A 27,596-nucleotide genomic window follows, 5' to 3' on the forward strand; every position below is an offset into this window, starting at 1 on the left:
AACTTCACACACAAAATTTTTCAACCCCCATATTCATTTCCTATATTTTTGAGGTGAAGTTTGTGCTGGTTTTAAAATCTAAACATCTGGGAACCACTGATGTAAACTGTACTAATTAATTGTGCTTTACATGTAGAATCATTGATGCTCATTGCACAGGTTATTTTAGAACCCCATGCCTTTAGAGGGACATCTGAGTATTACTTATTCTCTTTTATACAGAAATTCCTCTATTTATATGGAAATTCCTATTCCCAGTTACATAAAAATTAAGTCCTAGAAGATTCTCCATAAGTCCTTTGTTTACACTAAACAAGAGATCTGTGTGGTGATACGCATTTAGGTAAAGTTGTTTCACAGGGGAATAACAGATACTGATTCTAACTGATTCTTTCCATCTCTTGTATAGAGTGTATTCAGAGTTTTACAGTTTGAATTAACTTTTCATCATAAGTATGTTTGTAATAAGAGAGTGCTCCACAAACAAAAAATGCACCATGGGTCAAATTATATTTATAAATGTGAACTTTTATCCATGCAGTGTTTTGTTTTTGAATTAAATTTGGCTCTTCAGTTTGCCCCAAGCCTCAGTTGCTCTGTATATTATTTCACCAGGCTTTTGAGTTTACAGTCTTGCCATAAACCCATGGTTTTAAGCCATGACTGCACAGTGGATTCATCTGGGGAGCAGTAAAAATAAATGACCAGTTCCCACTTCAGACCAATTAAATTAAACGTCTAGGTGAAATCATTGTGCAGCCAGAGTTGAAATTGCTGTCAGGAATCTAACAAATAATGCAGTTGCAGAGGCTAAATCACCACCACCTAGAGGATAAATAATTGCATTTGACTGACAAAAGACCATTTGTTTGTGGCTAGTAGAGTCAGTGTACTTTGCTTTAGTGCAAAGCTTTGTTCATATCCATGAAAGTTCATAAATTAGAAACTCATTATGAGAAGCAGGGTGGTACAGTGGTGAGGAGCATAGACTTTGGCATTTGACTGCCAGGTTTGATGTGTACCTTTGAGAGGGTTACTTAATCTTTCTGTACTTCAGTTTCCTTATCTGTAAAGTAAAATATCTGTCAAAATGGGTTGGCATTAGAGTTAAATGAGTTAATATTTGTAAGGTACTTAAACAGTATCTGGCATATAGAAAGCATTATTTGTGTTAAATACATACTTTTAAAAATAAAAGGTGTAATTGTAACTACCACCTGGATGCCCTTAAGGGTATTGAAGATTGAATGGTTCCTGGAATTTCTATCTAGACTATTCTGTAGTGTCTTCTTCAGTATTAGGATTGCTGAAGCTTTTGTTCTTTATCTGTTTTTTTTTTTTTTTTTTCGCCCCCTTTGCTGCTTATATTTCTGTTAATAACATTGTATATGAAAGATTCAACCTTTTTAGCACATTAGAATATTGGATTTTTCCTCTTATCAGAGAAATGACTAGTAGCAGCACATTAGGTGTAATATGCAAGTTTTTCAGGTGGTTCCTTTGTTTGATTCTCAGGAACGCTTCAACATCAAACATCTTAGATGTTTTTGTGCCATCTTTAGGTTTGCTACTATATCAAATGCTCAAGAATACTGAGAAAGCTGGTCAGTGTGTGGTTTAACTATGTAGATAATCTGTTCCTGATCACTTTGTTTTAATGTCTTGTAATGGTTGCTGAACTTGTTTCCACCTGGTTGTGAGTTTTTTGGCTTACTTCGTTTATTCTGTTAATGGTCAGTTGTGACCTACTCTTTGCAACCCCATGAACTGTAGCCTGGCTCCTCTGTCCATGAAATTCTCCAGGCAAGAACACCGGAGTGGGTAGCCATTCCCTTCTCCAGGGGATCTTCCCAACCTGGGGATTGAACCCAGGTCTCCCACATTGCAGGCAGATTCTTTACTATCTGAGCCACCAGGGAAGATCCAGTGGGAGGGAGGTAAACCCTCTTGAAGAGTATGAGAATTCTTTTATGTTTCGAAAGAAAGCAAGTTTCTATTCTAGATGGCATGAGAGAAGTTAATTCAGAAAGAAGGAATAGTATCCATTCTAAAGAGACAGTATAGAGATTCCATTGGTTCACTCGAGTTTGGACCTGTAATCTAGCTGTTCTTGAGGTTATTGAGTAAGAGCACAAAGAAATAACTTCTTAGCTTCTTATACTTGGTTCTTAAAAAGATCGTTGCAATCAAAGTAATAATATCTTAAACTAATCTCAAAATTACTAAAAATGGAATTCTTTTAAAAAAATATCCCTATGACATATTTATTTAATAACTGAAAGTTTGCACCTTTTGACCTTCTTCACCTATTTTGCCCACTGCCCAACTCCCTGTCCTTGGGAATTACCAGTCAGTTCTCTGCATCTATGAGCTTGATTTTTTTTTCTTCTTATATTCCATGGAACTCTGTCTTTTAATCAATTAATGAATGTACTATTTTTTCCTAGTTACTGTCTTTTCATTGGCAGTAACTTGTAGTGAATATTCTTTAGTTGTGGCATAGGTTTATGAAGGTGAGTTTAGTCAATAATTACAGTTTAATCCTGAGAGTAGGACCAAGTTTTAGAATAATTTGATTCATTGATTTTCATGCTGAATTTGGTTTCACAACTTTAAGTTGGCATCACTTGGGTTTTAAATTATTAATTAGTTTTTTAATTAGTGTTTTTAAAAGTTTCAGTTCAGTTCAGTTGCTCAGTCGTGTCCGACTCTTTGTGACCCCATGAATCACAGCACGCCAGGCCTCCCTGTCCATCAACAACTCCCAGCGTTTACTCAAACTCAAGTTCATCGAGTCGGTGATGCCATCCAGTCGTCTTATCCTCTGTCATCCCCTTTTCCTCCTGCCCCCAATCCCTCCCAGCATCAGGGTCTTTTCCAATGAGTCAACTCTTCACATGAGATGGCCAAAGTATTGAAGTTTCAGCTTCAACATCAGTCCTTCCAATGAACACCCAGGACCGGTCTCCTTTAGAATGGACAGGTTGGATCTCCTTGCAGTCCAAGGGACTCTCAAGACTCTTCTCCAACACCACAGTTCAGAAGCATCAATTCTTCGGTGCTCAGCTTTCTTCACAGTCCAACTCTCACATCCATACATGACCACTGGAAAAACCATAGCCTTGACCAGATGGACCTTTGTTGGCAAAGTAGTATCTCTGCTTTTTAATATGCTGTCTAGGTTGGTCATAACTTGCCTTCCAGGGAGTAAGCGCCTTTTAATTTCATGGCTGCAATCACCATCTGCAGTGATTTTGGAGCCCAGAAAAATAAAGACAGCCACTGTTTCCCCATCTATTTCCCATGAAGTGATGGAACCAGATGCCATTATCTTAGTTTTCTGAATGTTGAGCTTTAAGCCAACTTTTTCACTCTCCTCTTTCACTTTCATCAAGAGGCTTTTTAGTTCCTCTTTACTTTCTGCCATAAGGGTGGTGTCATCTGCATATCTGAGGTTATTGATATTTCTCCTGGCAATCTTGATTCCAGCTTGTGCTGTTTCCAGCCCAGAGTTTCTCATGATGTACCCTGCATATAAATTAAATAAGCAGGGTGACAATATACAGCCTTGACATTCTCCTTTTCCTATTTGGAACCAGTCTGTTGTTCCATGTCCAGTTCTAACTGTTGCTTCCTGACCAGCATGCATATAGGTTTCTCAAGAGGCAGGTCAGGTGGTCTGGTATTCCCATCTCTTTCAGAACTTTCCATAGTTTATTGTGATCCACACAGTCAAAGGCTTTGGCATAGTCAATAAAGCAGAAATAGATGTTTTTCTGGAACTCTGTTGCTTTTTCGATGATCCAGCGGATGTTGGCAATTTGATCTCTGGTTCCTCTGCCTTTTCTAAAACCAGCTTGATATCCTTTCTTTACATTTAAACAAAGGATATAATATATAGTCCTGTTAATGCAAACTTTATTTTAGAATTTTATGTGACAATCAGGGGACTTTAAAGATTTGGCAGAGCTTTAACTTGATCTTAAAATGATGTATTTGAACAAACGAATACTGATGTCTTCTCTACATTTATTATTTTAGTCTGACTAGAAAATGTTTTGGAGAAGGCAATGGCAACCCACTCCGGTACTCTCGCCTGGAAAATCCCATGGATGGAGGAGCTTGGTGGGCTGCAGTCCATGGGGTCGCTAAGAGTCAGACATGACTGAGCGACTTCACTTTCACTTTCCACTTTCATGCATTGGAGAAGGAAATGGCAACCCACTGGAGAATCCCAGGGACGGGGGAGCCTGGTGGGCTGCTGTCTATGGGGTCGCTAAGAGTCAGACATGACTGAGCGACTTCACTTTCACTTTCCACTTTCATGCCCTGGAGAAGGAAATGGCAACCCACTGGAGAATCCCAGGGACTGGGGAGCCTGGTGGGCTGTCGTCTATGGGGTCGCACAGAGTTGGACACGACTGAAGCGACTTAGCAGCAGCAGCAGCAGCAGCAGGAAATGTTTATTAACGATTAATTTCAGGTTCAGCTGCAGAACATCTATTTTTAATAAATTAATTTATTTTAAAAATAAGTTTTCTTGGGTATTCTGGAAAGTGGAATTTTCTAGTAACTGAAGGCTAACTATGTTTTTTGTTCAACTTTGTAACCACCAGACGTGCAGCATAGTGTTATACCTCATGGTTGGGGTTTGGTAACTTGAATAAATTCATGATTTAAAACTTCTGGGTCTGGAATGGCTTACGTGAACCATAGAGAATATGTCAGGCTTATATCTCTATGAGAACAGATACCACATTCTATTACATGTCTTCTCCCTTTTGTTTGATGCCAGTGCTTGCTCATTAACTTTATTATTCTCTGTAGTATTTAACATAGAGTATTTTTCAGCAAATTTGTTAAAGAAAATGAAAAGTATGTACAATTGCATTTAGTCTTGGTTATATATTAAATATACTATTAATCATATTAGTCTCAGTATCAGCATACTTGGAGAATCTGGAGACTCTAAATGTTAGTGAAAACATTAAATTGAAGTTTGCAAACAGTTTGGGTTTATAGGCTTACAGACAAATTTGAATCCTTCCTCAAAATTTTAGTGGAGCAAATATTAATTGTAAGCCTTAAAACTTCATAAAAAGTTGGCAGTATTTAAAGAGAATTTTGAATATAGTTTCACAGTATACAATGACATAGTAAGGACTCAGAGAATTTATAGTAGATGTCTTTGGTGGCTCCTGTGTGTAACATAACATTGGTCCTCAGGTGTGATGGTCAGATACTGTGAGCTCAGAGGGACTAGCCCTGACAGAATCCCCATTTAATGATGCTGCTTTCTTTTCTGCTTTTCAGCTTTTTCCAAAACTGCTGGAGCCCACTAAGGGCATCCTCTTTTTCAGTGCCTTAGTGTAGAATAGAAGCACAGATTGTTCCGACTCTTAATTATTGGGGGATAGTAACTGAAAAAATGCTCTAGCCTCCCATCCTTTGGGTGCACAATTCCTGAGGCACACTCTATGCTTCTGTGTTGTCCACAGCCGCAGCCTCAACAATGCACCCTTGTATTAGCATTTTCTCCTCCCTTAACTTGTTCTCCCCAACTCCCTCACTCCTGTTTTCCTAGGGCTCCCTTAGTTGTACCTTTTGTAGAATCTAAACTAAGTCTTGAAAAAAGGAAATCTTTTTAAGTTAAACATAGATTTTCCCAAACATATATGATCATAGAACCTTGGTTTGAATGACTTCTATTACCAGAAAATGTAGTAAGTTTATGTATTTATTTGGAATATGTACATTACATAGAACAGTGAAACTTACATGTTCAAACAAAGAGTCTTTTAGAATTGATAATTGTTTTTTAGTTGATAAGTCTGACTCTTTGGAACCCATGGCAGCATGCCAGGCTTCCCTATTCTCCACCATCTCTCAAGTTTGCTCAAACTTATGTCCATTGAGTCAATGATGCTATCTAACCATCTCATCCTCTGCTGCTCACTTCTCCTTTTGCCTTCAATCTTTCCCAGCATCGGAGGCTTTTCCAGTGAATTGGCTCATCGCATCAGGTGGCCAAAGTATTGGAGCTTCAGCTTCAGCATCGGTCTTTTCAATGAGTATTCAGGGTTGATTTCCTTTAGGATTGACTGGTTTGATCTCCTTGCTGTCCAAGGAACTCTCAAGAGTCTTCTTCAGCACCAGGGTTCAAAAGCATCACTTCTTCAGTGCTCAGCCTTCTTTATGGTCCAGCTGTCACATCCATACATGACTACTGGAAAAATCATAGCTTTGACTATATGGACCTTAGTCCGCAAAGCGATGTCTTTACTTTTAAATATGCTATCTGGCATTGTCATAGCTTTCCTTCCAAGAAGCAAGCATCTTCTAATTTCATGGCTACAGTCACTATTTGCAGTGATTTTGGAGCCCAGGAAGAGAAAAATCTGTCACTGCTTCCGCTGTTTCCTCTTCTATTTGCCGTGAAGTGATGGGACCAGATGCCATGATCTCAGTTTTTTGAATGTTGAGTTTTAAGCCAGCTTTTTCACTCTCCTCTTTCATCCTCATCAAGAGGCTCTTTAGTTCCTCTTCATTTTCTGCCATTAGAGTGGTATCATCTGCATATCTGAGGTGGCTGACATTTCTCCTGGGAGTCTTGATTCCAGCTTGTAACTTGTCCAGCCCGACATTTCGTGTGATGTACTCTGCATGTAAGTTAAATAAACAGGGTGAGAATATACAGCCTTGCTGTACTCCTTTCCCAGTTTTGAACCAGTCAGTTGTTCCATGTCCAGTTCTAAGTGTTGCTTCTTGACTGACATACAGATTTCTCAGGAGACAGGTTAAATGGTCTGGTATTCCCATCTCTTGAAGAATTTTCCTCAGTTTGTTGTGATCCACACAGTCAGAGTCTTTCGTGCAGTCCATGAAGCAGAAGTAGATGTTTTTCTGGAATTCCCTTGCTTTCTCTATGATCCAGTGAATGTTGGCAATTTGACCTCTGATACCTCTGCCTTTGCTAAATCCAGCTTTTACATCTGAAAGTTCTCGGTTCAAGTACTGCTGAAGCCTAACTTGAAGGATTTGGAACATAACCTTACTAGCATGGGAAGTGAACACAATTGTCTAGTGGTTTGTACATTCTTTAGCACTACCCTTCTTTGGGTGAAAACTGACCTTTTCCAGTCCTGTGGCCACTGCTGGGTTTTCCAAATTTGCTGACATATTGAGTGCAATATAACAGCATCATCTTTTAGGATTTGAAATCACTCAGCTGGAATTTCATCACGTCCACTAGCTTTGTTCATAGTAATGTTTCCTAAGGCCTACTTGACTTTACACTCCAGAATGTCTGGCTCTAGGTGAGTTGACCACACCATCGTGGTTATCCAGATCACTAAGACCTTTTTTTATACAATTCTTCTGTGTACTCTTGCCACCTCTTCTTAATCTCTCCTGCATCTGTTAAGTCCTTACTGTTTCTGTCCTTTATCGTGCCCATCCTTGCATGAACTGTTCTTTTGATACCTCCAGCTTTCTTGAAAAGATCTCTAGTCTTTCCCATTCTGTTGTTTTCCTCTATTTCTTTGCATTTTTTATTGAAGAAGGCTTTATTATCTCTTCTTGCTATTCTGTGGAACTCTGCATTCAGTTGGATATATCTTTCCCTTTCTCCCTTGCTTTTTGCTTCTCTTTCTCTTCAGCTATTTGTAAGGCTGCCTCAGACAACCACTTTGCCCTCTAGCATTTCTTTTTCTTTGGTATGGTTTTGGTCACTGTCTCCTATACAGTGTTATGAACCTCTGCCCATAGTTCTTCAGGCACTCTGTCTACCAGATCTAGTCCCTTGAATCTATTTGTCACCTCCACTGTATAATCATAAGGGATTTGATTCAGGCCATATCTGAATGGCCTAATGGTTTTCCCCACTTTCTTTAGTTTAAGCCTGAATTCTGCTATAAGGAGCTAATTATCTGAGCCACAGTCAGCTCCAGGTCTTTTTTTTGCTAACCGTACAGAGCTTCTCCATCTTCAGCTGCAAAGAATGTAATCAGTCTGGTTTTGGTGATGTCCACATGTAGAGTCGTCTCTTGTGTTATTGCAAAAGAATTGACAATATCCATTTCAAATAAAGATAAAGCACCTTGAAAATGAATCTGTACCTTAATGAACCATTTGACATTAAATCTGATGAGTAAAGTCAGGAATAGTTTTATGAGCATAATAGATATATTGAAGAATCATTAATCAGTATATTTGTTTCAAAGACTTTACTTCCTATAGTCCTACTTAGAGACGTAATAAATAAGTACACCTGAAAGATGTTACTAAAACTGGAGAGTGTTTCTTTGAGAATTTAGAAAAATATGTTTGCTTGTTTGTTTCTAATGGCTAGTTTTTGCCGGTTTGCTATATAACAAATTGAGAGCCCTGTTACTACACAAGTATTGTTTCTAATGGCCAGTTATTGCCAGTCTGCTGTATAATAAATGAGGGCCCTATTACTACCAAGTATTAGTGATTAATGAAAATATTACTGTATAAGAACATAATCACACACAGAAAAGAGACAGCTTTTCATCCTTTGTGGGTTTAAAATGAGTATACAGACCAAGTTTGAGACTGATACACATTCATCTTAACTGAGCAGTGTGTGTGTGAGGGCATGTTTGTACCCTTAATTGCTTTTTCCTGTATTGGTCAAACTGGAAGGCTAATAGTTTGGTTTTCAACTCTGTACCTGCTGAACTGGGTGCTTAAAATAACCAATAAAGGTTTGCAAATTATGAATAGATAAGTACTGTTAAATTTGAGCCATTATAATTCCTTTTCTATTTAAAAAAAACCCAAGTCTTACTGAAACTAATTGTCTCACCTGGGGAAAGAATATAATTATCACCCCCCAAATTTGGCTGTCATATTTATGTTTTTAAGTTTATTGTGTCACTAAACAATTGCCTGTACTTGAACACGTGGCAAGAGAACCTAAATTATATCTAAGAGCATTGATTCAAGCCACATTGATAATTTTTGTTTACTTTTTTAACTTTGTAATTGTTTTAATGTTATTTATTTGACTGTGTCATTTTCATACCTTTGTTAGAACTCACATTGATATTTCAAATTTCATGTTAAATATGATCACTGATTTAATTAAAAAGGAAAAAGGTAGTAGATGGAAGTAATGCTGTGGCCAGATAATGTAGTCACCTTATAATTTTTATTCATCGTATATAGACTCAAAACCTTGGAGAGGTTTCCAGGGTAATTTCTCTAGCAAAATTTTGCCCTAGGATTATAATTTTTTAAAGTGTAGCATTCCTAGAGCAAATCCAAGTATATCAATGCAAACGTTTAACTTGCATGCTAATGTATGTTGCCATCTCACCTATCAACCCTTTTTAATATAGGACACTGATAAATATGTAGAGATCTAGTGTCACAAATCTGTTTAAAATGGTAAATTTTATTTGCTTATCAAATCATCATGGTTAAAATGGTGAATCTATTTACATAAAAAAGCTTCAAAATTTATAAAGTTTAAATTTCATGAAATTTTGCTTCATAACTTTGTTTACATTCATCTTTAAATAATAATTTTAGATTATGCTGAAACTTAAGAGTTTGACATATTTTAAGTAAACCTTTTTTTTTTCCCTTGTTTTTAGTGGGAGATTTTGATAAGATCTGGAGAGAACATTGTGAGGATGAGGAAACTCTTTGTGAATATGCTGTTGCAATGAAAAATTTGGCAGATAATCATTGGGCAAAAACTTGTGAGGGCGAAGGTCGTATTGAATGGTGTTGTAGGTGAGTGTTTTTATGAACTAACATTTTTGGTTTCTGATGTCTTATTTAAATTCTTAAGTCTAAGTAATGCTGAATATGATTCATTGTACCAAAATAGAAATTTTTAGAACAGATGATGTCTTTTAAATAGTTTCTCCCCCTTGCCTTACTTTCTCTAGGTTTATTTCATTCGTCTTTTTAAATCAAATTATTTTTCTTTGATATAACTTAAAATTTTTTGTTTCAACTTTTTAGAAGTATACCTTTAAGTACATTTAATATATTTAAGCATTGGTACATTTAAAATACGAGATTTAATTAGCAGTTGAGTCATCATTCATGTTATAGTGTAGAAATTTCTTTAGATAATTATATTTGAATTCAAGTAAAAATTAATATTTTCCATTCTTTAAAGTTGAAAACATCTGTAAAAGTTTCCAATTTCTGAATTTTTATATATGATTCAGGGTATTCCAACTTTTATATTGACTTTGGATAATGTTTATTTTCTCATAGCAAAGCTTCTAATGTTAAAAACATCAAAAAATGGAATACTGCTTATCATTTCTCTCAAGGGGTAAAATTATGAGAACAGATTTGTATGTTGACTGAATTATGAATTCTCGAAAGCAAAACATTATCTTTCTGCTTGGACAATAAGTTTATGGTAACTTTAGGTTTATATTTCAATCCAATTATTCTTTATTCAAAATTTTTGTTTTAATATCATTTAAAAATTATATAATAATTCCTATTTCATCCCTTCAACAGATAGCCCAGATAAAAATATGTATTTTACTTAGTTCTTTTATTTATTCATTTAATAAATAACTTAAATGTTTGTCTACTGTGTATCAGTCACATCAGAGGCACTGTAAGTACAACAATCAACCAAACAGATAAAACGCTTGCTCTCTAGTGGGAGTTAGAAGCAAGAAACAATTCATAAACTAAATATATACAGGTCAGAAAGTGGTGAGTGCTATGAGAAAAGTAAAGCAAAAAAAATAATAAGTAAATAAAATAAAGTAAATAGCAAAGAAGGCCTCACTGAAGTGATGCGTAAAGACATGAGGGAAGTGAGAGAGCAAGCCGGAGCAAGCCCAGAGGCCTCGAGGCAGGAGCTCGCCGGCATGTTTCAGAAGCAGCAAGGACGCCAGGGTGAAAAGGGAAGAGTGGTAGAACGTAAGATAACAAATAGCTAGATTTTGCAGGATCTTGTGGACCATTATAAAGTCAGTGACCTTTATGCTGCATGAGATCAAAAGTCATTAAATGTTTTAAGAAGAAGTAACAGGCTCTTATTAACATTTAGAAATGTGTCAAGAATCTTTTAAGAATTAATTGTAGTGTTAAGATAGACTATAGAAAAGGCAAGGATGTTAGTAAGGAAACCAGTTAGGAAGCTACTACAATAATCAAGGCACAGAGTTATAGTGAAACAGTTTTCTTGGAGAGGGAGAGAGTGAGGACAGATGGTGTAGTGGGATTAAAGTTCACACGAGTGTAGTGACTTAAGAGAGGAGCAGGGGCGATGCTGATGTATACACTGTGGTGATCATGATGATGTGTAAGAAAGGAGCTGGAAATAGGAGGTAGGTGAGGTACAGTGAAAAGATTGGTATTGTGAATGGATTGTGGAGCCAAGGAATTACAGAATTGGGGAACTAAAGGAAGGAGCCAGAATCATAAGAAATTAGATGCTTGGAATTAAAACGTTTGGGGTTTTTTTGTTTTTTTTGCCTCTTCTAGAGCAGAAACTGGTTATAAATCTGACTGTTCTACAGACTGTACGTTTTCTCCTTCAAGCTAAGAAACGCGATTTGAGACATGTCATTTCCCTTGTGACACAAAGTAATAATGTAATCCAATCAGGAAATCAGTACTATCACTACTGAAGACCATCGTTCTTTGCTCTTAGCAGCACTGTTTTTAAATTAGTATTCCAGTACTTCAGGCAAGCTTTTAGACTTTATTTCAAATACCACTTTGATATGTGGTATTCTCACAGGAGCATTTACTTGTACCCTCCACCTGAATAATGAATCTGCCTCACACTTCACTCTTCCTTTTTCTTCCTCAGATTTGTGTTTTTATCAATAGTTACTGTATCTCCATGTGTTCTGAAAGAGGTCATTTTTAGGTCAAACTGCTAAAAACAGACATTAATAAGAATTTAGATCAAACTGCCAAAAAAGAACAGTGGCAAAATATACTAAAAAGATTTTACTGTGGGAAGTAAACACAAGAGAGGTTATAGTGGCTTTACCGTAAACTTAAAACTTGGGAGTGAAAAAAGACTTCAAACAGTATAGGATTTTGAAATGAGTTATCTGTCATTCTAACTGGGGTTATATGTATTTCCTTTCCCTATTGACGATTCTGAGGGCAGTGTCAGTCTGAAAGCTAAGATGAACTAAAGAGAGGTTTGATAAAAGTTTGCTTTTAAGTATTTATACTTAAAACTTAAGAGGAATTTGATATGTGAAATAAGACTTACTGACATTACTACCCTGCTGAGATTTTTGATGACTGTTTAGCTTGAAGAAATTTATACTTAAGATTTCCTTCTAAAAATGAGTAAAATTTTATTTGTAATATGAAGTATTTAAGTTGGAAACAAAGCATGATATAAAGCTATAATTGTATGTTTAATAAAAGAATTTCCCTTTTCTAACTCTCCACACAGAGGAAACTTATAAACACACCATTTCCTGAACCATTTGAAAGTAAATTGCAGATAACATGCTATTTCATCTCCCTTTTCTCCATAACCATAATACTGTAAATACATTAAGACAATCAACAGTGATTTCCTAATTTCCTAAAATATCTAGTTCATAAATTCAGATTTTTGTATTATCCCCAAAACATTCTTTATAATATTTTCCCTAAATCAAGGCTCATGTATTGGTGGTTAGATTTTTTTAGGTTCTTGTTTTTGTTTTCCCTAACATTGAATTTTTAAAGAAATGTCAGTTGATTTGTAAAATATACCACATTCTGTATTTTTTGATTGTTGGTTCAAAGTGATTACTGGCATTTTTCAAATATTCTACATATCCTTACCAATTTTTCTTTTTGGCTTTTTATTCTATTTTATTATTACCAAGAGAGATGTTTTCAAGACTTGATTCTTCTCTAATAATTTGGCTGTTCTTTAAAGATTTCATTTTTCTATTAAAGTTCTCCATGTTTTCATCTCATCAGTTAATATTTTCCTCCATATAATTTAATTTGTAATAGTTATTTTAAGTCCTTGTCTGCTTATTCCAACGTAAAGTTAATCTGTGGATCTGTTTCTTTTGGCCGTTTTATCCTTTCGTCAGGGATCATTTTTTCCTGCCTCATTGTATGTCTGGTAATAAAAATATATATACTAACCTAGTATTTAGAAGAGACTGGGGTAAATATTTAAATATTATTTACCCAGAGAGGGCATGCTTTTTTCTGATAGGCAACTGAGATGAGAGATTGAACACTTTGAACTCATTAGGAGTTAAGCTGGGTTGAAACTGGATTACCTCTTTAGATAGTTTCAGTTCACTTCTGGCTTTAAATGCCTTGAGAGTGAGTGAGTCCTGTTGCGTGTATAGCAGGACTCTGGGACGTACATCCGTGGAAGTGAAGTGAAGTGAAAGTCGCTCAGCATGTCTGACTCTTTGCAGCCCCACAGACTATATAGTCCATGGAATTCTCCAGGCCAGAATACTGGAGTGGGTAGCCTTTCCCTTCTCCAGGGGATCTTCCCAACCCAGGGATTGAACCCAGGTCTCCCACATTACAGGCGGATTCTTTACCAGCTGAGCCACAAGGGAAGTGCAAGAATACTGGAGTGGGTAGCCTATCTCTTCTCCAGGGGATCTTCCTGACCCAGGAATCTAACCAGAGTCTCCTGTATTGCAGGCAGATTCTTTACCAACTGAGCTATCAGGGAAGACGCCCATGGAAGAGTGCAGAGAATTTTGCCTTTTTAGTCCCACTCCAAGTCTCCAGTGAGTCCCCTCTCCCCCACCTTTTTCTTACTTGCAAAAAGACCTAAGTGGGAAAGCAGGAGAATGGGTAGTAACAATCTCTGCATTTGAGTTTCTTAAAGTTTCCAGTCTGTCACATCATTCTAAGCTGCCATTGAAAGCTCAGCTGCTTTTCCTTTAAGCAGACAAAATTCCTCTACTTTGGAAGGCTTGATCCTCTACCACTCGCCCACCCTTTCTGCAAATCCACAAAGTGCCTCGGATCACTTCACCTAGGAGGGCTTGTCACCTTTTGAAATTTAGTTCCATTAGATCTCTTTGCATCCTCAGTTCTCTTGGTTTCTTTTTAATACATTATTTTTTAGATTGTATAGGGGTTTTTTCCCCCTAGTTATAGTACAATCAGGGGCCTCTTGTGATTGTCTGTATCCTAATGCAAAACTAGCTTTGTGTCTTTGTTATGAATTTATTTGATTATTTTCTCATGGTGCCATTTAACTATTTGCTCAATCTCCTTTATTTCTTTTAAAGTGAAAGTTGAGTCTAAAATGTTGATTCAGGTCTCAGATTTTTGCCAAAATATTTATTAGGTGGATTGCATACTTCATATTGCATCACGATAGCAAGTTCTTATTCAGGTTATTCCACTGTTAGAGATGCTAAATTTTGCCATTTGGTTAAGGTGGTAACTACTAGATCTTTCCATTGTAAACTTATGTTTTCCTTTTGTAATTAGCAAGTAATGTGTAGATTGGCATTTTTGGCCTGTGGATCAATGCTGTCTCTCAACAGTCTTTCGAGTAACAGGTTTATTTTCTTTATTAAATAAATTACTCCATCTGGGGTTGCAAAATGATTTTTTTTTTCATCATATCATTCCTTGCATTTATTAGCGGTCATTCTTCTGTTAAAAAAACCTTCCTTTATGAACAGGGAATGATTATAGAAAGAATAGGTCAAAATAAACATATACTTCTAATTCTTTTTGTTTATTTACCAATTTTCAATAGTAGTTGATTGCAATTGTAACAAGTGAGTTTTTTGTGACTTTTTTTGTTTGGTTTGGTTTTTGGTGAATTTTGTTTGTTTTTGGAATATTACTGCAGCCTCCTGGATTGTTATTTATTTGCTTTTTCCATCAGTCTTTGATTTGTCTGTGAATGTGTATGTTTAAATTATTCCATATTTAGCCAGTGGGAGACTCTTCAAAGCTGGCTTCTGTGTTCTGACATTACCTTTGAGCACTATCTTGGTAGCTATGACAAGATAAATCTTTACTTTCCCAGTCAAGACCTAGAATCAAGGAGCCTTAATTTCTTGTAGTGGAAAATAGTAATTATATATTAAGATCTGGGCAGGAGATGTACTACTGGGGTGTGCTTCTAGAATTTTTCAGTGAACATGTTAAAAAATACATATAGTCTTAAATTCATAACTGATATTTTCTATTCAAATGTAACATTATAGGTTTTTTGCCTAACTTCTTTATGTTTTATCTTATCTCTTCTGTTACCCTGAAGGACTTAGTTCTGAATAACATTAACATGTTTGCTTTGTTCTATAGTTCACGTAAAATGGTATCAAAATTACAGTACGAGTTTTATTTCTAACAATAAGCTGAGTGAAGTTTAAGATTTCTTTGCAGTTAGTTCTTTTGTCTTTAGAACATAGCTTACTAAAAGTCAGAATACTGTGTATACTCTGTTTGAAAGTTACTTTAAACAGTTCTTTTGTTTATGGTTATGTTACCAATTTACTATGCAGTTAGTTTCACTTTATTTTATGGGGTTTTTTCTTATTTTCTTTTAACTTGGCGAAATATAAGGCATTTACATGATTCAAAAGTCAAAACTTTACAAAAAAAGGTATACTCAGAAGAGGCTCCCTTCCGTTTTGTTTCTTTTTTCTCCTTTTTGCAGAAATTAGCAAATTCGCACAATGTGTACACATGGACCCACCCTGTCTTATCTCTGCAAATGGTACAGGTCATGTACTCTCTTTTGTACCTTTCGTTTTTACTTAATAGTATGTCACGGAGATCACTCTTATTTGATGTTGTATTGAGGATTCTCCAGAGAATCGGCTCGTGTTTATGAAGGCTGACAAGTCCCAAGATCTGCAGGATGAGTTGACATGCCAGAGACCCAGGAGAACCAAACCAATGATATAATTCCAATTCTAAGGCCAGCAGGCTCGAGACCCAGGAAGAGCCGCTGTTTCAGTTTGAGTCTGAAGGCAGGAAAAATTCAATGTTCCAGCCCAAAGGCAGTTTGGCAAGAAGCAGCTCATGCTCTGGGGAGGGTCAGTGTTTTTCCTTTATGCAGACCTTTACGTGATTGGATGCAGCTAACCTTATGAAAAAGAAATCTGTATTCAGTCTGCCCACTTAGTGTTCGTCTTGTCTAGAAGCATCCTTGCAGAAACACCCAGAATGTTTGACAGATATGTAGGCACCTCGTAGTCCAGTCAAGTTGGCACATAAGTTGACTATCACCAGTATATAGATATCTTACTCATCTTATGTTATTTACAAGCTTTTTCTGTTACAAATAGTGCTGTAATGAATAGCCTTGTGCATATTCATTTTGTATTTTTGACAGTGTATCTTTGTAAATGTGGAATTGCAGAGTAAGAGAATGAATACATATGTGATTTTGTTGGATATTGCCACATCATCCTCCATAGAAGTTATATCATTTAATTCCACCAGCAAAAATGAGAATACCTCAGTGGTGTGTTTAAAGTTCCTGTTTTAGTTGTATCTGTTTCTCCGTGCATTTCATGGAGTTTCTTCTTTGTAAAGATGGCTGCTATGATACATAGACATTGCTTTGTTGGGAATTGTGGCCTTCAGCCTTATAAACTATCTTTTTAAATTCATTTAATGCTTTTTATTTGCCTCCAGCCTTTTCACCAACATCTCTGAAGTCATAGATGAAGCTCATCCTTTCAAAACATCTTATAATTATGATATTATATGAGTTATTACATACCAAAAGCTTTTTTTTTTTTATAGTTTTGTTACAAGATGCATAGCTTGGCTAGATATAAAACCTTTGACTCACTTTGTTCCCTTCTGTTTTGAAAAAAATGTTGGGCTATTTTAGTCTCATTTTGTATCTTTTTTCTCTTTTTCTCCCCACCTCCACTATTCTGTCTCCTTTCCCCTTCACTGTATTGAGCCATTTGCAAGTCAATTGTAGAAATCACAGTACTTTTGTTCCTGAATAATTCAGGAACACTTGGTTGTTACCCATGTGCTCTTCTTTAATCTAGGAAAAATTCTCTAGGGTTTTGGGTTGTTTGGGATTTTTTTCTTTTTTGGTGTTTTATGACATGGACATTTTGTAAAGTCAAATTACAGACTGTCCCTCAGTTTGGATTTCTGTGGTTGTTTCTTTGTAATTAGGTTCAAATTAAGCTTATTACCAGTAAGAATGTCACATTGGTGACATTGTATCCTTGTCAGGGTACTGTCAGGAGGCAAATGATATCTGTTCTGTGTTCATTTTTTTTTCCCTTTCAAATAGTCTTGATTTTGTTTTCAAGCAGTTTTAGGTTCACAGCAAAATTGAACAGAAAATTCAAGTAGTTCCCATATACACCCTGCCCCCACATATGGGCAGTCACACCGCTATCAACAATCCACATATAGTGCTACCTTTGTTACAGTTGATGAACCCACACGGACACATCATTATAATCCAAAGTTCATAGTTTATATCAGGGTTCACTTTTGGTGTTATATATTTTATGGGTTTTGACAAAAATGTGGTGATAAGTATCTATCATTATAGTATCATACGGAATAATTCATTGCCCTAAAAATCCTCTGTGCGCCAGCTCTTAATTCATTCTACTGCCATTCTCCCCCTCCCCGAACAACCACTTAGTTTTTTTTTTGCTGTCTCCATAGTTCTGCCTTCTCTACAATGTATATATTTGGAATTACAGTATTTAATCTTTTCATATTGACATCTTTCCTTTAATAATATGCATTTACGGTTCCACCATGTCTTTGTTGGCTTGATAGCTTATTTCTTTTTAGTGGTGAATAGTATTTCCATTGTCTAGGTGAACCACAGCTTGTTTATCCAGTCAGCTACAGAAGGATATTGAAGAGACAGAGGAACCAGAGATCAATTGCCAACATTCGGTGATAATGAAGAAAGCAAGGGAGTTCCAGAAAAACATCTACTTCTACTTCATTGACTACACTAAAGCCCTTGTATGGATCACAGCAAACTATGGAAAATTCTTAAAGTGATGGGAATACCAGACCACCTTACCTGTCTCCTGAGAAACCTGCATGCAGGTCAAGAAGCAATAGTTAGAACCAGACATGAAACAATGACTGGTTTAAAATTGGAAAAGGAGTACCACAAGGCTGTAGTTGTCATTCTGCTTATTTAACTCCTGTGCAGAGTACATCATAAGATATACTGATGTATGGGCTGAAAGAATCAACAAGCTGGAATCAAGATTGCTAGGAGAAGTATCAGCAACCTCAGATATACAGATGGTACCACTCTAATGGCAGAAAGTGAAGAGGAACCAGAGTCTCTTAATGAGGGTAAAAGAAGGAGAGTGAAAAGGCTGGCTTGAAACTCAGCATTCAAAAAACTAAGATCACTACAGACAGTGACTGCAGCCATGAAATTAAAAGACGCTTATTCCTTGGAAGAAAAGCTATGACAAACCTAGACAGTGTATTAAAAAGCAGAGATATCACTTTGCTGACAAAGGTTGGAATAGAGAAAGCTATGTTTTTTCCGGTAGTCATACATGGATACGAGAGTTGGTCCATAAAGAAGGCTGAGCACTAAAGAATTGTTGCTTTCAAATTATGGTGTTAGAGAAGATTCTTGAGTCCCTTGTATTGCAGGGCAATAAAACCAGGGAATCCTAAAGAAAATCAACCCTGAATATTCATTGGAAGGATTGTTGCTGAAGCTCCAATACTTTGACCACCTGATGCAAAGAGCCAACTCATTGGAAAAGACCCTGATGCTGGGAAAGATTGAAGGCAAAGGGAGAAGGGGGTGATAGAAGATGAGATGATTAGACAGCATCGCTGAATAATGGACATGAATTTGAACAAACTCTGTGAGATAATGGACGACAGAGGAGCCTGGCATGCTATAGTCTGTGGGGTTGCAACCATACATGACTTAGGAACTGAACCTCAACAACTGAAGGAGATCTTGTTTGCTTGCATATTTTGGCAGTTATGAATAAATGCTATAAACACTCATGTGCAGGGTGTTGTGTGGAAATAAGTGTTCCTTTTTTGGTAAATACCACAAAACCCAATTGCTGGATTATATGGGAAGAATATATTTAGTTTTGTAAGAAGCTACCGACTGTCTTCCAAAGTGACGGTACTGTTTTGCGTTCCCACTAGCAGTGAATGAGAGTTTTGTTCCACATCTTCACCACCATTCGGTGTTGTTAGTGTTCTGGATTTTGGTCATTCTAATAAAGTATTGTATCTCATTGCTATTTTAATTTGCATTTATTTCTCCAATGATATATGACATGGAGCATCTTCTCTTAAGCTTATTTGAAATTTATATACCTTCTTTACTGTGGTGTCCGTTTAGGTCTTTTGCCCATTTTTTAATCAGGTTGTTTATGTTCTTAATGTTGAGTTTCAAGAATTCTTTGTATATTTTGGATAACAGTCTTTTATTAGATATATCTTTTTTTTATTAGATATATCTTTTGCAGATATTTTTTTCTAGTCTATGACTTGTCTTCTCATTCTCTTGGCGTTGTCTTTTGCAGAGCAGAAGTTTTTTTATTTTAGTGAAGTCTAGCTTCTCAGTTTTTTTCTTTTATAGATTGTGACTTGCATTTGACCATGACTTTTTAGATACAACATCCAAAGTCATCTAGATTTTCTCCTGGAAATTTACAAAACTCTCTGAAGAGTTTTATAGTTTTGTGTTTTACATTTAGGTCTGTAATCCATTTGGAGTTAATTTTGTGAAGGTTGTATTGTCTGTGTCTAGGTTCATTTTTGGTATTCAGTATCGAGTTTCATGCTTTTGAACTGTGGTGTTGGAGGAAACTCTTGAGAGTCCCTTGGACTGCAAGGAGATCCAGCCAGTCCATCCTAAAGGAGATCAGTCCTGAATATTCACTGGAAGAACTGATGCTGAAGCTGAAACTCCAATACTTTGACCACCTGATGCGAAGAACTGACATTGGAAAAGACCCTGATGCTGGGAAAGATTGAGGGCAGGAGGAGAAGGGGACGACAGGATGAGATGGTTGGATGGCATCACCGACTCGATGGACATGGGTTTGGGTGGACTCTGGGAGTTGGTGATGGACAGGGAGGCCTGGCGTGCTGTGGTTCATGGGGTTGCAAAGAGTCGGACACGACTGAGCGACTGAACTGAACTGAACTGATCCAGTTTCAGCATTATTGAGATACATTATTGCACCTTCCTCTTTTACATAGTCCTCATCTGACTCTGTAGTTGGATAATTCCAAAGCCAACTCAGTTGGCCTCAGATTTCTATCTCCAAATTACATATATAATTAGGTACTATTCCTATTTCCTAGTTATGCCATAGGTATGAGCTGTGTGTGCTCTTATCCTAATGATTTGTATATTTTTTGGAACTTGTGTATGGAGATTGGTATTTAGATAGTGGTTATTATCCTGTGAGTATCTGGAATCCTAGCCCTTTAAGTATTTTGCAGTCCAGCTTCTAGGTAATTATGAGACTGAGCCATATAAATTTGGCTCAGTTTTGCAGTGTTTGTGGATCAAGAACTATTGAATATCAGCAATTCTGTATGGTTCCACCTGATAGAAAGGTAAGCAATCTTTTTACCCTTGTGTATATGATAAAGGTATTATTTTTAGTATTAATTCCAAGGTTTTAAGGCTGTATTTAATTAACCCTGCAGAGGTTTAATTAACATATAATAAAATACACCCATTTTAGTGTACAGTTCAGTGAGTGCTGACAGTTGTTTACACTTACGTACCACCACCATGTCAAGATATAAAACTTCTCCATCACTCTGAAAAGCTCTAATATATACCTTTGTAGTCAGCCTCACCCCCCACTCCAAGAAACCAGTAGATCACTTCTGTCATTAGGTTAGATTTCTAAAGCCCACATTCCTACATTGGCCTGTCAGTCTTTCATGATCTGAAGTTTGCTTATCTTTCCAAGTGTCACCTGGCTATCATTCCTCTCTTTGGCCTTTTCATTTATGAGTCCATCAGTGCATTCTGTGCCTGGCACTTTAAATTTCACATGCCTTGAAGTGATGTCTGTCTCTGCAGAATCCATGATGCTTTTCTCTTCCTTGACTTTGCTCATGCTGTTCTCTACCAGGAAAGGACTTTCCTCCTTAGCTACCATTCTTCCTAGCCTGATTTATTCCTACTCATCTTCCTAAAATCAGCTTTTATACTACTGATTTTAGACTGAATGATAGGTATTTATAAATTGTATTTTCTTTATTATATAACTGTCTCCTTGACTAGTTTGAGCTCCTTGAAAGCAGCAATGTCTTCTTCAATTTGCTTTCCCATCACCTGTGTGCCCGGCACATGATAGGTAGTTAATAAATGTTTGATTAATGATAAATGAGTTTCAACTCTTGTATATAATTTGAGTTAAAATTAAATCTCCATAGGATCAGTTGAAGACATCTTTAGTAGATATTTAGGCAAACTGAAATTGAGCTAATAGTATTTTTTTAAGTGTGAGGAGAAATGGGCACTGTTTGCTTAGACGCCATAGTTGTACTTGCAAAAATTAGTTTTAAAGTACTTTTTCAGTTCTTCTCTAGCCATGTGTTTATGGAACTGTACCAGGCAGTGTCTGTGGACTAAAGTAGTCCATCTTTGTTCAGAGAATGAGCTATGGAGTAATAATGGTTTGAAGTGAAGTGAAATGAAGTTGCTCAGTCATGTCTGACTCTTTGCAACCCCATGGACTGTAGCCTGTCCAGGCAAGAATACTGGAGTGGGTTGCCATTTCCTTCTCCAGGGGATCTTCCCGACCCAGGGATTGAACCCCGGTCTCCAGCATTGTAGGCAGATGCTTTACCGTCTGAGCCACCTTTAAGACTCTGTAAAGAAAGATTTGTTTAGCTTCCATTCACATTCACTTTAAACTTTGATAAGTATATCAGTTAATTGTTTAATTGTGTGTCTCCTGTCATGTAATAAGCTCAAGGGCCAGAGGCAGATCACAGCAGTCTTTTTTTCCTTTAAGTTTCTTGTCTTTAATAGCTAGTGAATATCTTGAGTTGATTCTGTGGTTCATATTTATTGCCTTGTTACATACCCAGGCATGGTACCCTACTATATTCATACTAAAACTGTATTGTGTATTAGTCACTCAGTCGTGTCTAACTCTTTACGACCCCGTGGACAGTAGCCCACCACGCTCCTCTGTCCACGGGATTCTCCAAGCAGGAATACTGGAGTGGGTTGCCATTTCCGTCTCCAAAATTGTATTAGGTATGAAGAAAATCGTTTAATATTTAATGTTAATACCAGTCATTAGTGTCTGATTCTAGATAACAACCTGATAATGGGCTTATATTTTCCAATATATCTTGAAAAATCTGCATTTTAATATTCATTTATATTATAAAAATTGGGACAAACAGTAATGGTCTCTTGATGGGTAGGAATAATTTCCAGGTATTATAAAAATCACTATTATATTTAAACCTTTGATCTTTCTGAATGCATACCTTTACAATATGATACTATTTTTACCTGACCTAGATTTTTATGCTCTTCTTTCTATGTTGGCAACCTGATTTTGTGACTTTGTTTTTATAAACTAGGAGGGATCTGAAAAACAGCTGTGCTACCAGCAGAGCTGGCTCAGAATTAACTGTGACTACTGTTCTTTTTGAATGTGTCACTGTATAGCAGAGTTATCTAAGCTTTTCTGGAGGAGCTTATGTTTTAGGTAAGAATAAAGTTCAGCAAAACATATAGGTATTATGCTTCTGGGTAAACACTTCTAATTTATTAAACATAATCTATGATCATGCTTTGTTGTATGGTAATTTAAAAAATTTGAAAGTGCTATAGGTACTCAAACTTAACCTCTGTGACATTTTAAAAATGTGAAACTATAATTTAAAAATTTCCCATTTTTATTAATAAAGGATAGTATTTGTCCATTTTAATTTTACATCCATACCTATTGTTTAAAATATAACTTTATTTTGTAGTGTGTGCAGAGAATATTTCCAAAATGGTGGGAAGAGAAAAGCACTTGAAAAAGATGAGAAAAGAGCTGTACTCGGCACTAAGACCACTCCAGCCTTAAACACGCACGAATCTTCTAAACTTGAAGGTCCTTTAACCAACCTCAGCTTTACAAACCCTGAGTTTATAACTGAGTAAGTACCTCTGTGCTAATAATGTAAGATAATGGTTTACAACAGGGAGTGGGCAGTTTGCTTCTCTGGCAGTGTTAGCTTGAGAAATGTAAATTTGTAATACTGTTACACAGGAAAGTAGCGTAAACTTTGAAGGGACATCTGGGAAACTAATAGTTCCATAGCATAGACTGGTCTTACTAAAAATGAGAAAGAATCATTCATTAAATGTTATAATAATTATTTTTATGGTAATAGAAAATATCAAAACAGCAAAATCCAGTTAAATTTAAAGTGGCTGTCCAATACAAAGAAATCACAAATAAAGAACTGATAGATGATGATGATGATGATGATTGGGCTTCTGTGCTGGTTCAGCTGGTAAAGAATCTGCCTACAATGCAGGAGACCCAGGTTCGATTCCTAGGTTGGGAAGATGCCCTGGAGAAGGGAATGTCTACCCACTCCATTATTCTTGCCTGGAGAAGTCCATAGACAGGAGAGCCTGGCAGGCCACAGTCCATGGGGTTGCAAAGAGTTGGACATGATTGAGTGACTAACGGATAGATTATTAATAGAATTAATTGCCATTATTTTATTGTCAATATAAAAACCTGCCTGCTGGTAATATATATGCATATAGGCACAAACTTTACTTAATAAATACATGAGTATTTTCCCAGTTTTATTGAGATATAATCAACATATAGGGTCTTCCGTGGTGGCTCAATGGTAAAGAATCCACCTGCAATGCAGGAGAAATGTGGGTTCAACCCCTGGGTCTGGGAGATCCCCTGGAGAAGGATAGACAAACCAACTCCAGTATTTTTGCCTGGGAAACCCCACGGACAGAGGAGCCTGACAGGCTACAGTCCATGAGGTCGCAAGAGTTAAGACATGACTTAGCAACTAAACCACCACCACCAGTCAACATGTAACATTGTTTAAGACATACAACAAAATGATTTAATATGTATATAATGTAAAAGGATTACCAGAGTGAGTTTAGTTAACCATACCTTATCTCACCTAATTACCCTTTTTTCCTTATGAGAACTTTTAATTCAGTTATCAAATATTCAGTATAGTAATGTTAACTATAGTCACCATGCTGGACATTATATCTCCAGAACTTAATTGGAAATACCTTTCACCCAATCTCCTACCTTCAAATCCTTAGCTCTGACAATCACAAACCTGATTTCTGTTCCTATGAGCTTGATTTTCTTTGATTCTACATAGAAGATCATATAGTATTTATCTTTTCATGTCTGACTTCACTTAGTGTAATGACCAAGGCCCATCTGTATTCTTAAAAATGGCAAGATTCCCCCCCTTTTTTATGGCTAAATAGTATTTCACTGTGTATTCAATACAATTAATTACTAATAATATTAAAATTATTTATATATTGTAGTATCAGAATAAGTTTGTGGAATCAAGTAATATTTTATTACTCCCTTAAAATAATTCTAGAAACATTCCTGACAGACACTGGAGGCTAACCATGGAAATTAAATTAGCCTCTTAAAACAGTTACACACCTGTGATTATCAACATAACATTTCCTTTGGTTATTTTGATTTTATACCATGTTGAAATATTCTCTAGTTGGGTACTTTTTTTTTTTTTTTTTTGCTTAGTCGCTCAGTCGTGTGATTCTTTGCAGTCCCATGGACTATAGCCCACCAGGCTCGTCTGCCCATGGGGATTCTCCAGACAAGAATACTGGAGTGAGTTGCTGTGCCCTTCTCCAGGGGATCTTCTCAACTCAGGGATTGGACCCAGGTCTCCCACACTGCAGGTGGATTCTTTACCATCTGAGCCACCAGGAAAGCCCAGTTAGGTATAAACAATTTCGCTAAAAAATTAACATATGTTTGATTAATTCTGTAGGAAAAGATCTTTACCTTTATTCAGAGGTTACTACAAAGCTTACAAAGCATAATGAGTTGCTAAACAGCTTATACCTCAGATATTCATTCTTAAGTATTTTAAAAAATACTGACCAGTGTAAGAAATTATAGGGACTACCCTCATGGTCCAGTGGTTAAGTCTTTGCGCTTCCTACACAAGGGACATGGGTTCAATCCCTGTTTGGGAAACTAAGATCCCATATTCCACATGATGTGGCAAAAAAAAAGAGAGAGAGAGAAAGAAATTATATAGTTACATGACTACCAAAAAAACAGGTACATATGGAAAATATGAATCTTAGCATTTTTATATGGTTCTTTATTACAGGCTCTGTTTCATTGTTGAGATAACCCTGTTTGTTACATTGTTGTCATATTTTCCTTTAATTCTTTAAACATGGTTTCTTTGAAGTTTTTGAGCATTTCTGTAATAGCTGATTTGAGGTCTTGGCTAAATACAGCATTTGGGCTCACTCAGAATCTTTCTATTTACTGCCATTATTCTAGAATTTGGATTACACTTTCCTGTTTTTTCTGCATGTCTCATCACGTTTTGTTGAAAACTGTCCAATATATTTTTGATAATTTGTTATAGGAACTCTTGTTTGGATTTTTCCCTCAAGGAAGATGGGTAGTGATGGTTTTTTTGGTAGTCTGCCTGTACTTAGTTTGTGGGATCTGTTTCCCTGGTAGTTTGTACATTACTATTTTTAATTTTTTAGGCTGGTTTGCTAGGGTTGCAACTGTGTCTAGACAGATTAGGGGTTGATGGTAAGTCAGAAGTTGTGCTCAAACACCTCTCTAAACCTGTGAGGCCTCCAGCCTTTGCCAGTGAATGTGTGTTGATTTGGGAGTATATTTAAAATTAAGGCAGTTTTCAAGTCTGCCTTACCTTTTGCTTTCCGTCAGGCCCTCATGGGTCTCCCGTATATGTTCATCTAGCCTCCCAACCAGCCAAGACTATGTGAAGAGTTTCTGTAGCCCTTCTGTGTCTCTCTCATTTCTGGAATCTTTGTGGAATTTCTGAATTTCTGACCAGCCTTCCAGGCTACAGTTCATGCCAACCAAAACTGCAACCTGAAGTTAGCATAGCTGCATACATTCCCTGTTTGTTCCTTACCAAGTCTGATACTTAATTCTGTGTGTGTTTTTCACTCTTCACTCAAAACCCCTTTAACCCCTTCCAGAAGTGAAGTTGCTCTTTTTCACAGCCAGCCCTCTCCTCAAAGAATTTCCATACCAACTGAGCAAAGGGTGAAGGTAATGAGAGTGGCTTCAGGCAAAGGCACCACAAATCCCCACTGTTGTTAACCAAGATTCAGCTAGTTTTCATGAATTAACATTTAGCAACACATTTGTGTATGTTTGAGCCCTCAAGTGGTTGTTTTTCATGATTGTGTTCTTTGTTACAGTTGTTTCTTGAAGAGTATATTTGCCAGCCTCTCCCTTGCTGTAGTCAAATGTCAGTCTCTGGTTTAATTTTAAAGGAAAAAAAATAGTTTAAAGTATTCAAAAGAAATATGATTGTTTATATGTCATTGTTTAACTATTAATGTCATTGTTTAACTATTGATTGTTTTAATTATTGAAGTTAAGCATTGAAACATCTTAGCCTAAGATGGCTAGGTTTAGATTTTCTTCATTCTAGAAACTATTTCATACAGCATCTGGCCCCAGTATGTTCAACTGTACTTATTCTTCCTATTCCTCTTACTCTTATTGCAGCCTGTATTCTAGTATTATGGAACTATTTGAATTTCCCTAGTGGTATATGCTTGGTCTCACTGGCAGTTGCAAGTGCAGTATATCCTTTTTCTGATCAACTATTGCTATATTACATTAGGATATATTTGAAATATCTTCCATTTCAGAATTTAACTTGAACTTCTCAAAAGAATTGATACTCTGGCCAATAGCAAACCTTTTTATAGCTCTATTGTACTTATCAGGTTGAATTAAAGTAATTATTGTACATTTTTCTGACTCCAAATGAAATAAGATCACAGTATGAAAATGTGGAAAAATTATTACTCAATTCTGGTTACATTTAGGTTATATTTCTTTCCAGTCCTTTTAATAGGCCTCATTTCTTACACAATAGAGACCATATAGTATAAAAATTTTTATGTAAACTGCTCTTCCTATGCTATTGAAACAATCATTCTGCATATTTTATCTTAATCTACCACTGTATGCATCTAAATATAAAGTGATACTCAGTACAAAATAATACTCAGTTTTCCCAAAGAGAATCTCTGCCCTCTTATACATAACACTTTCAGAGAGGTAGATGAAATAGTCAAAGGTCAGATGTTTACTCTATTTCTAGATATTACTGTAGGATGATATGCATTTATTGCTATCTGAATCTCTTTGACTTGTGATTTTGCATAGCAAGCGTAGATGTGCTCAGTCGTGTCTGATTCTTTGTGACCCCATGGATTATAGCCAGGCTACTCTGTCCATGGAATTTTCCAGGCAAGAATACTGGAATGGGTTGGGATTTTCTCCTGCTAGGGATTTTCCCCACCCAGGGCTTGAACCCGCATCCCTTGTGTCTCCTGCATTAGTAGGTGGACTCTT

The 27,596-nt window shown here is 36.5% G+C and overlaps 1 protein-coding gene across 1 annotated transcript in view; it reads left to right on the forward strand.

The window, feature by feature from the left end:
* BMT2 (base methyltransferase of 25S rRNA 2 homolog) overlaps positions 1 to 27,596 on the forward strand; it is a 78,572-nt gene that overhangs the window by 6,375 nt on the left and 44,601 nt on the right. Inside the window, exons 2-3 of the mRNA XM_061165332.1 lie at positions 9,624 to 9,765; positions 22,948 to 23,118. Of these exons, the coding sequence (XP_061021315.1) occupies positions 9,624 to 9,765; positions 22,948 to 23,118 (313 nt within the window). The remainder of the gene's footprint in view (positions 1 to 9,623; positions 9,766 to 22,947; positions 23,119 to 27,596) is intronic.

This window comes from Dama dama, chromosome 18 (assembly GCF_033118175.1).
Source record: "Dama dama isolate Ldn47 chromosome 18, ASM3311817v1, whole genome shotgun sequence".
NCBI classification, from domain to species: domain Eukaryota; kingdom Metazoa; phylum Chordata; class Mammalia; order Artiodactyla; family Cervidae; genus Dama; species Dama dama.